The sequence below is a fragment of the Dermochelys coriacea genome, chromosome 2 (genome assembly GCF_009764565.3).
Source record: "Dermochelys coriacea isolate rDerCor1 chromosome 2, rDerCor1.pri.v4, whole genome shotgun sequence".
Taxonomy (NCBI): domain Eukaryota; kingdom Metazoa; phylum Chordata; order Testudines; family Dermochelyidae; genus Dermochelys; species Dermochelys coriacea.
Window position 1 is genome coordinate 71,820,622 of NC_050069.1, and position 13,790 is coordinate 71,834,411.

At 39.0% G+C, this 13,790-nt stretch overlaps 1 protein-coding gene across 11 annotated transcripts in view; it reads left to right on the forward strand.

Moving 5' to 3' along the window:
* Positions 1-13,790, forward strand: part of RB1CC1 (RB1 inducible coiled-coil 1) — a 161,899-nt gene that overhangs the window by 106,113 nt on the left and 41,996 nt on the right. The window contains exon 16 of one of the 11 annotated variants that reach the window (XR_005290855.2): positions 643-828. The exons of 9 other annotated variants lie outside the window; for them this stretch is intronic. Coding sequence is in view for 1 of the 2 variants with exons in the window: in XM_043507875.1 (XP_043363810.1) it covers positions 11,542-11,554 (13 nt within the window). In the remaining variant the exon portion in view is untranslated. Of the gene's footprint in view, positions 1-642; positions 829-11,541; positions 11,680-13,790 lie in introns of those variants that run through there. One more of the 11 variants, XM_043507875.1, reaches the window with a different exon arrangement.

Genomic DNA, 13,790 nt, shown 5'->3' on the forward strand with positions numbered 1-13,790 from the left:
TTAAGTGCCGTGCAAACGTCTTTTACTTCCATAGTTGCATAAATATAACAGAGGGCATATTTTGTTATTTATATTGTTGGCACTTAGTAACCCCAATACAAGATCTCATTGTGCTCTGTATACTACAGATGAGTAAGAGAAGCAGTCTCTGAGTTTTCAGTCTAGAATTGATGATATGGTAGGTAGACAAAACAGACAAATGGGCTTGGGGAGTAAATTGAGATTATGAAATACCAATGAAATGGATAGAGCTCAGTAGAAAAGCAATGTGGCCCAAGATTTGGATACAAATTTAAATGAGATCTTTCTTTTCTTTTTAAATGTCGGTGAGTGTGATAGAGTTCTAAAATTACTGTTTTTTCTCTAAATATAGAATTCAAAAATATTATACGTTTGCAGTACAAAATTTTAAATAGGTGAAATTTGATTTAAATACTAGTTTTATCCACAACAGTTTGATTTTGACACTATCATTTGTATGGTGAAATCTCTAACTATTGTCAGTACTACATACAAAAAATGTACATTAAAAGGTTAAGTTTATACAGTCAAGTACTCTTTAATTCAATGCAACTTTAATTTAGCCTGTTTATACACTATGGTAGTCTTTAATTACATGATCACATACTATTTTTTCCATAGCACCCTGCCTCATTCAGTGCTCAGAGTGGGTGATGTTTACTGAAGAGGTAACAATCCTCTACTACAGTAGTTCTCAACCAGGAGTAAGCGTACCGCTGAGGGTACATAGAAGTCTTCCGGGGGTACATCAGTTCATCTAAATATTTGCCTAGTTTTACAACAAGCTACATGAAAAGCACTAGCAAAGTCAGTACAATTAAAATTTCATACAATGACTTGTTTGTTTTACTCTATATTCTATACAGTAAAATGTAAGTGAAATATTTATATTCCAATTGATTTATTCATTTTATAATTACATGGTAAAAATGAGAAAGTAAGCAATTTTTTCAGTAATAGTGTGCTGTGATACTTGTGTATTTTATGTCTGATTTTGTAAGCAAGTTCTTTTTGAGAGATATAACTTTGGAGTATGCAAGACAAATCAGACTCCTGAAAGGGGTACAGTAGTCTGGAAAGGTTGAGAGCCACTGCTCTACTGAGTATTAAGTGACCAGCAGTTTTTCAGAGGCTTATAACATTGCCAAATTTGGGTCCATTTTCACGAGGGTGGCAAAACGAACATCCTGGATATTAGTGTGACACCCTGCCAGATATCATGTTCTTGCTCCCAAGGCAAGGAGTTGGTAGAGCTTCTCAGTGAAATAGCTGTAGGAATTAATATATGCAAAAGAATGCCATCCCAAATTTTGCTTGGACATGGCTGAACTAGGAGAACTGAAATTTTCTGAAAAAAACATTCAGCCTGAGGCAGACATCCAGCATAGAAAAATTCAGTCAGGCAGTTAGTTGGGCAAAGATATAATCGGTTAAAAACAAAAAAAACAAGGAGTACTTGTGGCACCTTAGAGACTAACAAATTTATTTGGGCATAAGCTTTCATGGGCTAAAACCCACTTCATCGGATGCATGCAGTGGAAAATACAGTAGGAAGATATATATACACAGAGAAAATGAAAAAATGGGTGTTGCCATAACAACTGTAATGAGACTAATCAATTAAGGTGGGCTATTATCAACAGGAGGAAAAAAAATTTGTAGTGATAACCAGGATGGACCATTTCAAACAGTTGACAAGGTGTGAGTAACAGCAGGGGAAAAAATAAGCATGGGGAAATAATTTTTACTTTGTGTAATGTTCCATTCACTCCCAGGCTTTATTCAAGCCTAATTTAATGGTGTCAAGTTTGGAAATTAATTCCAATTCTGCAGTTTCTCGTTGGAGTCTGGTTTTTGAAGTTTTTTTTTTTTTGTTGGAGGATCTTTATAATAGAAATTATTTGGCAAACTTTACTGTAAACTATCTATATTAGACAAGTTTCCATTAAAACGGCACTTGAAAATGCTATTACCAGTGACAAATAGGAAGCTTTCTCTGACAGTTGTGGGGCATGTGTACACCTGTTCATATCACCAATAAAGTTGCTATGATGGGAGATTTCCCAGAAATGTTAGGTTTTGTCTACATGGAGAAGTTAGTGAGCAGCAAGATAAGGTATAAATTTACAGTGCACTAGCTATTTCACACTAATTCCCCATGTGTACACTTACTATGCACTAAAAGTGCCTTTGTGTGCTTTAGCTAAATACTCTTTAAAGTGTAATAAACTAAACCGCTCAAGGCACTTTTAATGCACAGTGTGCCCACATGGGGACTTAATGCAGACTAGCAAGTGTACAGTAAATTCACACCTTAGTTTGCTGTGCACTAACTTCTTTTATAGACAAGCCCTTAATGTAGTAAGAAACACTGATATGAGCTCTTTTAATGGATTCTTCTGTGTGACTGGATGACTCAGGAAATGAATAGGATATGGAGAATTTCATTAAAAGATCACTAGTTCATTTCTTGACTGTGGGATAATGACGAATAGGCAAAAGCAACTAATGTCTGGACAGAAGCCTATATGTAAAATGATTCTGTCCTTATTGGATAGGGTTTTTTCTCCACACAAGAAAAATTGCCCTCCAAAATTTAACTCTAATTGGCACCCATGTTGGCCATCTTAGAAAGGTGAAAGATAATTCAGTCTTCATACCACGTCTAACTTCATATGTCTATTGGTGGTCTCTATAGAACATCATTGGAGCACATTAATAGGGCAGCATGGTAAAGCTTTCCCTTTCTGTGTTTTCTTAGTCTGTGAATAAAAAAGCAACACATAGTGTAGAGCAGGGATGGGCAAACCTTTTGGCCTGAGGGCCACATCGGGATGCAAAACTGTATGGTGGGCCGGATAGTGAAAGCTGTGTCCTCCAAACAGCCTGGCCCCCTCCCCCTATCCACCCCCTCCCACTTCTCACCCTTTATCCAACCCCCCCCCCCCCGCTCCCTGTACCCTGACTGCCCTGATCTATCCACACCCCTGCCCCCTGACAGGCCCCCCAGGACTCCCACACTCTATCCAACCCCTCTTGTTCCCCGACCGCTGACCACCCCAGAACTTCTGCCCCATCCAACTGCCCCGGGACCCTCCGCCCCTGACTCCCCCCCCCCCCGGACCCTCTACCCTAACACCCACCCCCGCGCATACCTCCACCACCCCCTTACCATACCGATCAGAACTGCCCGCGTGGTGACATCACTGCATGGGAGTGGGAACAGCGGGGGAGGGGCTGAGGGTGAGTTTCCTGGGCCAGGAGCTCAGGAGCCGGACAGGACGGTCCTGCGGGCCATAGATTGCCCACCTCTGGTGTAGAGTATGCTGCAGAAATATCCAGGATGTGGAGAGTTTTGCAAATAGAGCATTCCCCTGCCCATTATGAATCATGTAATGGAATCTTTTGTGTTTATGTAAAACAGAAAGGTCCTTGTTTGTAAGGTCTCATCCCAGATATGCCCACGCTGTATATGCATTTTTAATAAATAAATTCCCTTCACATGTGAAGAGTTGAGTTGATTATTGCATGATTTAAACTTGTTCAAGGAAGTCTAGATATTTCAAATCCAGTTCCTAGCTCATTAATCCATCCATTCTGAATTGCATAGATGTGTGATGGGGAAAAAAGAGGAAAGCAACACTTATACAAGCTTCTGCATGTCCACAAAGCAGTGTATGCAATATTTGCTATGATATTATACATGCATTGTTTTGTTTGTGTAGGGCCTAAAGTGCTATGTTTTTTTTAATAATCTAGCTTTGCAAACAGTGCATATTTAAATGTTGATCTAAGCACCATATTTTCAAAGAATAATGTATAACTTTTAAAGGTATATACTTTTTAGATTAAAGGAGTTGTGTGCTTTCACACTTACTATGTTCAACTTTAGGCCCAGTTCCAATCCCATTAAAGTCAATGGCAAAACTGAAATAAGTAATGGTGGCTTACTTCATCTTTCAGACACAGAAATGTACTCAGTGGGTAAAGTTCTTTTTATACTTTGTTTTGAAGTCTTTTATTGGAAAATTCTTTTAGAATGAGTAAAGTACAAGAACAAAAATGAAAGAGCAAGCAAATTTACAAGTTAGTATACTGTAAAGTCTGAAACTTTTAATCTCTTGTACAAAAGTTGCAATGATTTTTAAAAGTGCATATTGTCTGTTTTATTTAAAGGGATTGGAATTTTGATGGTTTAAATAAAGGTAATCAAATCTAGTTTTTTTTTCTCAAACTGCATTATTTTTATGCTTGTTGTTACACTTCGAATCTCAGGTTTATTTGAAATACCATTATAGTTGATAATGAATGAGGTCATAGGTCTGTGAGGAAGGGGGGAAATTAATTCAATGTTTGCTATTATCAGTTGCTTAAATAAAGGTTGTAAATCTAAAAGAACTCTCTTGTTGATTCCAGCATTAGTAACTGAGAAACGCAACTAATCAGCTTCTTCTGCTCACCAACAGCTATTGCTTTGGTTGCAAAGAAAATAACACAAATGCAGTTTGAGAAGGAATTTGCATAAAAGATTTGCATAAAAGGAATTTGCAACTCCAGAGATGGGAGTTGAAGAAGTAACCTCAGATGTGCTTGGAGAGATGCACAGAAACTGAGCATCATGACTAGCATGGTAGGGTATGTAATAGGAGACAAGTTTCTGTAATTACTTTCCAGATATGGACATTGATGCAGGAAGATTTTGAAAGGTCTAGAGGTGTAGGGAGAATGACTACAGATTGTGAATATTGGCAATGAAGGGTAGAATTGAATTGAGGAAGTGAAGAGTGTTTAGGAAGAAAGATGACTAAACCCAAATTATTTATTTATATTACAGTTAGAGCTGATGACATACCTTCCATTGGTATGTTTCAGACATAATGATATGTAGGACTGGACAAAAAGAGGGAGGCCAAGAGTGAAGCACATTTGGAAGTAGTCAGCACAGAGATAATGGTTAAATCTGTGTCTGCACACTGTCATGTAGGACTAAGATGCCCAAAGAACAGGTATCAACTTACAACAGAGGCTTTTCGACCCCATCAGGAGGGGAGCAAAGGGAATACGAGGGACTGCTAGGGGAGATTCTTAGTGGTAGTCAGATAAGTAGGGGAACAAGAACAAAGCCATGAAAGCCAAATTACTAAATTATGAAGATACTTAAGAATATGGAGGGGGCAGAAGAGGAGGAGAATGAACCATAAGCCCCATGACTTAACCAAAGAGAAATTGCATATAAAACATACTTAAAATAAAACCCAGTCATTTTACAAAACACAGCAGTTTGAAAGATCAATATCTGAAGCACTCATCATCATCAATAAAATGTAACAATATTTGAAAATAGCTTTTTAATTACAATGCATGCTTCCGCCAGTGCAGTGATAGACATGTTTCTGAAGAGTGGATGTCAGAATTTATGACATTACAGGTGATAGAATTGAAGTCTCTGAGATAGAACTGTGGAAGCTTTCAGTAGTATCCCTTTTTCTGAAGAAAACTTTTTGTTTATGACAGGCACACATCATCTTAGTTCATTGTTGTGTTACCATTGCTGATGCCTGTACTTCACATATTTAAAATCTTGAGAGATTTGGAACTTTATTATTATGAATCAGTGTTATGTATAGTTATGGATGGAGCAGAAGTCTTCAGATTTTATTAATCAAAAGTATAAATCTACTTTTCTATCCTGTCCTCACTCAACAATCCTCATACTGGATTTTCATCTGCTTCCAGAGGTGGAAACAGAGACCAGACATTTTTTTCATCAGTTATATTTCCAGGTTTAGGACTATCCACTAGGAAAACTTGCCAAAATTCTCTGCTTTCACATGCTGATCCAGGCAGATTCCAGGCCTCCTTGTAACAGTCTTTCTAATATGTAGAACATTTTGATTCCATTAAGACTTTTTAAAGAAGTAAATAAGCTTTTTTGGGGCAATTTTAAAATTGAGTGCAAAGCAATTATAGATTATACTCAGGGCAATTCTTTGCCAAAAAAAAAATCTGCACATAGTATTTTAAAATTCTGCATATCTTATTTGTCAAAATAATACAGTATAATCATATCAGTTTCAATTATTTTGGTAATTTATTTCAAAATAGATGTCAGCAAGTGTGTCTGTAACAATACAGACAAAAAAAAGATTCAGGATTTTTTTTATCAAATAGATTCTTTACTAGGCATATTAATACAGAACACTGAGTAATAATTAATTTAAAGTACAGTGCAGAATCTTATTTACCACACCCCTAAGAAGCAGTGCAAAGGTTTGAGGGAGTCGGGGGTAATGGAGAATCTGAGGGACAGGGACGTAATTGTTGAGAAGGAGTCTGGGAGTGAACCTGGAGGGTTGTTTGGTGTGGGTGTGGGAAGTATGGAATAAGGTTTTTTTGGGAGGGGGGAGATTATTATGGAGTTGGGGAGCCTCCATCGTGCAGACACCGGCTGATCCCAGCCTCTCCCATTCTGTCAGGCACATCTGCCCCGTCCCATGTGTCCTTGGATCCCCACTTAGCCACCCCTTCTTTCCCTGACCCCAGGGTCCCTGCAGCGCACTCAGCCACCCTTGTCCACCCATCCTCCTGTATCTCTGTTCCATTACCTAAGAAGCCATCCCTGGAGAAGGAAGGGGAACGTGCCCCTCCCCCAGTAGTGCAATCATCGTCGTCGTTTCCAGATGAAGCGGTGGCGGATCCTTCCCAAATGGGCAGCCCCCCCACCCTGATTACTTCAAGGCACACCAGACCCTCCTTAAAAGGGTGGCTACCAACTTGAACTTAAAAATTGAGGAGGCTGCAGAGGAATCTGAAGACATCTTTAACATTATATCCTCCTCTACGCTGGCCCAGGTCGCACTGCCTGTTCACCCAGGAGTCCTTAAGATTGTTAAATCGCAGTGGCAGATCCCCTCTTTGATTCCGCCTACTTCTAAGAAGGCAGAGAAGAAATATTACATCCCTGCACAAGGGTTTGAATATCTGTATACACACTCTTCAGCGGCGTCACTGGTCGTGTCTGCTGTTAGGGACAGGCAGGGCCAAGTCAGTGGCACACAGAAAAGTAAAGATGCCAAGAGACTGGACTTATTTGGCAGAAAGATAGATTTATTTGATGGCAAGCCTGCAATTTCGGGTGTCTAACCCTGTTAGGCCAGGTACAGTTTTAACCTGTGGGACTCCCTTAACAAATTCAAGAAGGCCCTTCCGCAGGACCAAGCAAAGGAATTATCCGCCTAAGCAGCGAAAGTCACAGTGGTGGCAGGGGGGACCTTCAAATGGCTTCAATGGCTTTGAGGCGCAGCTCCTGCAGTCCTCTGGGTTATCCCATTAGATGCAGGCGACTATAAGGGCCTACCATTTGAAGGGGTGGGTTTCTTCTCCCAGAGCACAGACTCGAGACACCATGGCCTAACATCTGTTAGTTTTTAAGGTGCCACCAGACTCCTTGTTTTTCATGGCCTTAAAGGCTCCCGTGCCACCCTCTGCTCCTTGGGCCTTCATATTCAGCAGGCCAGGAAGCTGTTCCGCCCTCTCTCTTCACCACCTCCATAGTTTAGGTCCTGGGGGACTCCCCAGCTGGGCACCTACAGGAGAAAGGATAGAGACAAGGGGTCTAAGCAGTGACACCCATCATCTTCCCGTTCGTCTGCTCAGCCTGGCCCTTCCAGGAACCAAGGATACCAGAAGCAGTCATTTTGAGGGTGCACTTGAGGATGACGCCCCAGTCACTCCCAGGATTCACCCTCCCACTCTTTCCTCAACTGCCTCTGCCCCTTCTGTTCATCCTGCTCTCAGCTGACCTTGGACTATTGGATGCTCCAAGTAATATCCTCAGGTTGCACCCTACAGTTCATTGCTGATCCTCCCACCCACCTCCCTTCCCCGTCCCTCTTCAGGGACCCTTCTCACGAGCAACTCCTCATCCCAAGAGTCGAGAACCTTCTGTGCCTAGGGGCGGTGGAGGAGGTTCCTCAAGACAATACAGTGGCCATATTCTATATCAACAATCAGAGCAAAGCCAGATTGTCTGCCCTTTGCCAGGAAACCCTCAGGCTCTGGAACTACTGTAGACATACAACATGGCATCCATCTCATAGCCGCACACTTCCCTGGGGCTTGGAGCACGTTGGCAGATCACCTGCACGTTGGCAGGACCTTTTCATCTCGCCACGAGTGGTCTCTTCACCCGGAAGTGGTCAGCTTCATCTTCCAGAGGTGGGGAACTGCCCAGATGCACCTGTTCACATCCAGGCCGAACAGGAAATGCCATGTTTTCTGCTCCATTCGGAGGATTGACAGACTCCCTTTTGGATGTTTTTCTGCTCCCGTGGTCAGCATAGGAACAAAAACAGGGTCAGAATAGGATGAATAAATCCAAAGATATTCAGACAGGATCTAGATAAAGAGAAGAGAGTCAATAATTGGATAAGAAACTTTGGGAAACTTGCATGGCCATAACATGTAGCAGTTCTCCACATGCCTGGACCTACTACTTCTGAATTAGAGCAGAAAAAAGGGAAAGCTGAAGGACAGATAAGGCTATCAAAGAATTTGGACACAAGGTAAGACTGGTGATGCTGGAGCCAATTCAGAAAAACTTCCCAGAGCCAGAACACCAAACCTAACAGAAGCAAGACAAAGACAGTCTGTGACTATAAACTGTTGTATTGTAATTGTTATGTAAGAACAGGGTGGATGAAAGATATAGCATGTATACCCTTGTACCTTGAAATTAAACTAAGGCCTGGGGTCTTATTTTAGTTTTATCAATTACATACATAGATTGGTCTTGGTTTTTTGGAAAAATATGACTTAGGTTAGACATTGGCATGCTTCCAGGAAACCAGCAATGCTGCAGTATCTGCGTTTTTTTTCAGGAACTAGAAGACTGTAATTATGATAAGTTGCTGGACAGGAGACCATTGATAAAGGCTTAAGGAGAGAAATTTGGGAAAACCATGCAGATCAAGGAGCAAGCACAGGTTTTCAAAAGTAAATCATATGAAATCATATAGGAACTATGGGACTGTGAAAATAGGATCAGGAAACTGGATGCTTTTGGCTGTGGAGAAGATACAGACTTATAGGTTGCAAAGAATAAGAAAAATGACTTTGTTTTGAATTTTTGTACAGGAAATTTTCTTACTGTCAAATGCATTTAAGCAAAATATGTATTACTTGTTTAAACTCATGAGGAAATGTGAAAGGCTTCTAGGAAACAAAGGGTAAAGTTGTGTATATGTTTTAAGGGCCATTAAAGCAATCTGCGAAACAGTTTTTAAAAATTGAACTTGTACCCCCTTTTTTTTTTTGCTTCCTTCTGACTTTTTAAAAATAACAGAAAACCCTTCCCAAAACTAAGTGGCTGTGAAAAAGAAATGAGGGGAAATATACCAAATGCTCCCCAGCCTCCTTTCCTGTTGCTACATCCATTTACCAAATGGTGGAAGTGAAAATTGATGATGATGGAAATAAATACATAGGTGTGACAAGAAAAAGGTCTAAACTACACAATCATATTATGATTTTGCACGATCACTTTTCACATTTAAATAATATTTTGAAGCACTTGTGTGTATGTGTGCATACATATGTTGGACAAAGCCCATCCTCACTTTTTTGACCAGGTGTTCTAATAATTCTGGTATATACGTCAACTAGAGGAATTAGTTGTAAGCTCCATTGAATGATTTATTGTTCATTGTCTCATTTTAAAGTACATATGAAATTAAGAAAGCATCCTTGTCTCCTTAAGGAGGATGCCAAATGCCCCTTTAATCATAGGACATATATTTGCTACCTGAGTGTACTTTCATATTTCAGAATTATTGGACAGCTGCTTTGTCTTTTAGTTCCCTAAAAGCTCTAGCTTGGGTGCTTAATCGCAGTTCATGAGTTGTAATTTTCTGTATCACCCTCTGTTTATTGCTCACGAGCAATTTGTTTATGATGGCATAAAACAAACTATGCACAGCATTTGTCTATCTGCTGGCTAAATGTTTTTGTCAACATGAAAAATACTCAGCAGTATGAAGGCATTATGAGTGACTCGATAGAGAAGTTTGAGTTGAATTTTGCACTGGAAGCAGGGATTCAACCTCTTGGTTACATATGAAATGTACAAAAATATCCTCCCCAAAATTAGAGCACTTAGAAAATGAATTTTCTGAGAATTTATGAGAATAACTTATTTTAGGATCAATGGTCACTTTTTCCTGTTTTTCATAATTGGAAATTTTCTCCTTCAGTGGAAACCATAACTCTGGCCTGTAGTGGCACCATACAAAACTTTCACTTTTGATGAAGGCATTTTAGTGTTTGTGGACCCATATTGATTAAACTGATATTTAAAGATTACATGTTATTACATGTATTCAAGTTGAAAAAGTTTATGACCACTTTCATTATGGAATGTAGCAAAATCTTTTTTTCATAATTTCCAGCCCTTCTTCCCCAGAAAACACACTATTTTGCAATCTTCCAAGAGTGGAAATTTAGAGAGAGCCCCGAATCCAGAGGGGAAAGTTTAAATAGCATCTTAACATTTTCAGAGAGAAGTGTAATTTTTTTGCTTTCTATTTGTAGAAAGAGCATCTAGAATAAGTAAGGCCAGGTCTACGCTACAGATTTATATCGGTATAACTACGTAACTCGGGTGTGACAAATCCAATCCCCTGAGTGACATAGTTATACTGACCTAACCCTCTGTGTAGCCAGTGCTATGTCAATAGGAGAGCATCTGCTGTTGATATAGCTACCACCTCTCAGGGAGGTGGATTAACTACGCTAACTGGAGAAGCTCTGCCATCTTCACTAAAGCACTACAGCAGTTCAGCTGCATCTATGCTATGTGTGTTTTGACAGTATTTTTTTTTTAATAATGGATCTCACTGTGTCTCTTGTATAATTAGATTTTCCATTTGTGAAGGTCACTGCAACAGAGGAGACAAAAACATTCTTAAAAAATAGGAAAGTGCAATTGTAAAATCACAAAAATTGGCATGACATAGGACTGTGTAATCTGTGCAACTCCTTTTAACTCATTTAATTTCATTAGATTTCAAGTTAAAAGTTACCTTTGACTAAAGTTCTCCCCTATTAGGTTTCTCCTCCAGAGGTTTGTTTACCTATTGTCCAGTGAATATTAGAATCTTGTAACTGGTTTTCAATGCAACTGAGGGTATCCGCAACATTAATACACTTGCATAGAGAATCTGTACTAGTTTTTGCAAATGCTCACTTTTCTAAATTTCAATGGAGTTTCCTTGAGGAAGGTTCAAAAGGAGTACAAGATTATCAAGCTACCTGTTAGAAGCAAGTAAATACACTCTTAACATTTAACACTGATTTACAATTTTAATTTTCCTCTCCCATAATGATACTAGAAATTATTATAGGGAAGTAAAAAAACATTTTATAAATTTGTGTATATTTTAGTACCTCAGACAAAATAGATAAGAAATCAGTATTACAGTTTCACAATAAACTATTCTTGTGTTTCCCCCTTTGTCTCCCAAGGGCACCTGCTTAAGGGTTTCTGATTCCCAGCCATGCCTCTCTTGGGAAGAGACCTGCATCTTTCTCATTCCTGACTGTAGTTTTAAGGCTGCATAACTCCCTGATTTTTACACTGTGATATCCCCAGCAAGCCAGACTGCCTAAATGGGCAAGTTCCTACATTTTGCTTTCTCTCTGAAGGCTATATGACCAGTGTATTGCCCGCAGTTATAAATTACCATACAGCTCCTTCTAAGCAAGCTTAGAAAATAAAAGCATTTCTTAAGATAAAAGCATTACAGAGAAAACATAAAAGCTGTAAAATAACCTACATATTTTAAAAGCTTACTGGAGGTCACCCATCAATTTTTGAACCACCCAGTAGTTCAAGTCACTCCAACACTCAAGGATTTTCTATATTCCCTCCCACCACCTTTGGATGGAAGGTCCTGTCCATTTGATGGATCAGAAAGAAATCCCTGAGTCAGTTTAAACTTTGGCTATTTATTTATTTATTTTATTTGTCGGTGAATCCATTTTGAACTATTATATGCAAGCCCCCACAGGTAGTGGTAACTCTGGGGGATTTATAATCTTGCTGATTTGCCATAATCAACACCCACAGTTTTAGTTCCTGGAGGAGCTGTGGTATCCCTCCCCCACAGAGTAGAATACAATCACATATAAGCCACTCTTTTAAAAGAAAAGACTCCCCAAAAGTTGCAGTGTCTGTCACAATTAAGTTATATTATCTGAACATTGAGAAGTTTAGAGTTTATATATAAAGCCCTACTTAATTTGTGATATTGCGAATCCTGTAATATTAGGCTTCTTCGCAGTTTTGATTTTAATTAGCTTACTTTTCACAGTCCACAATTTTGCATACGTTTTGAGGTATGCAACACACACTTTTTTCCCCATTATTAAACTAGATCCCCATTTATCTGAGCTGACAGTGGTTGAGGCTTAGGCTGTCAGCCCTGCACATTAATGACTGGAATATAGTTGCAGCATTATGTCTGGTTATCAAAAAAATCAGCAGGCATAATATTTGAGTGCTTATATTGTTCAAGCAAATTTTTCTTAAACGAATAGGTCTTCCCTGGCTTTTCCAAATTACTGCAATTAATAAAGGTCCATTATAACTTTTCTGCAATTTCCCATGTCTTGTCCGCAACTCAGCTGCAATTATTTGACAATCATCCCATGATTCAAATAGGGCTTTAATTATATGATAGTGAGGAAGAATATTCAGTTGTGTCACACAGGGAAAACCAAATAACTTTCAGTGTGATACAGTGGGTCAGCAAGGTGTGAAAAACAATGAATTAAACAGTGTCTGCCTGGGAACCTAAATCAGTAATATTAAGAAAAAATCAGCCAAATTGTAAAACATTTATAATTTAGTGTAGGTTAATTCCTCCATGAGTAGCTTTTTCCATGCTTTGCATGAATAATTGCTAAAAGTGGGACTAGAAAGGCTCCACTAGCATACTGCAACAACCACTTTGATAGTAGTCCTGATTGACAGATCAACTTTTCACAGGAGCTGGATGGTATTCATACCAATTTCCATACATTTAAAAGTGCCAGCTGTTAAGTTACAATGCCAAAAGACATTTATATTAGTGTTCTTTGTTTTAAAAAGTCTTTTAAAAAGAATAAATTCTGCAAAACTTATCCCCATGGTGTGAGCTCTTCTGTTCAGGCTTAAATTACTATTACCTCATCCCAGTCATAGTTGTTGCTATTCTATTTTTTTGCTCCTACACTTATGTGGCTTGGAATCTAAAAATAGGGTTTAATAAATGAACCCTTTATTTAGGAGTGGCAGGAATTTTTGAATTGAATCCATGGCTTTTAGTGTTTGAGGGAAAGTTTACCTTAGATGTTTTAACACGTTTGTGTACATTGTTAACAGGATTGTTAAGCAACAAGTTTTGACAGCAGCACAAACATTGAAAAAGTATGTAAAAATAGTCTGTGAAACTTGTGCAAGAGACCATCACCCGACGAGAAAACCTGTTTTAAGAGATTGCCTCAATCTCCCCATTTTGATGAAATTTTGACTCCTTTTTATGTTAGAAGACTATCTTCATTGAGCAGTCAGTTTTTATTGGTTCACTGTATAATGGAAGTTAGATTTTTTAAAAGGTACATTCTATGATTGCAGTGGGAAAGGCATGTATCCCTAAAGATACAGTCCACCAGGATTCTCACTCCTGAATTTCAGTTTCTCAGGACTTCCCTAGCTTCTGAAGTTTTTTCAC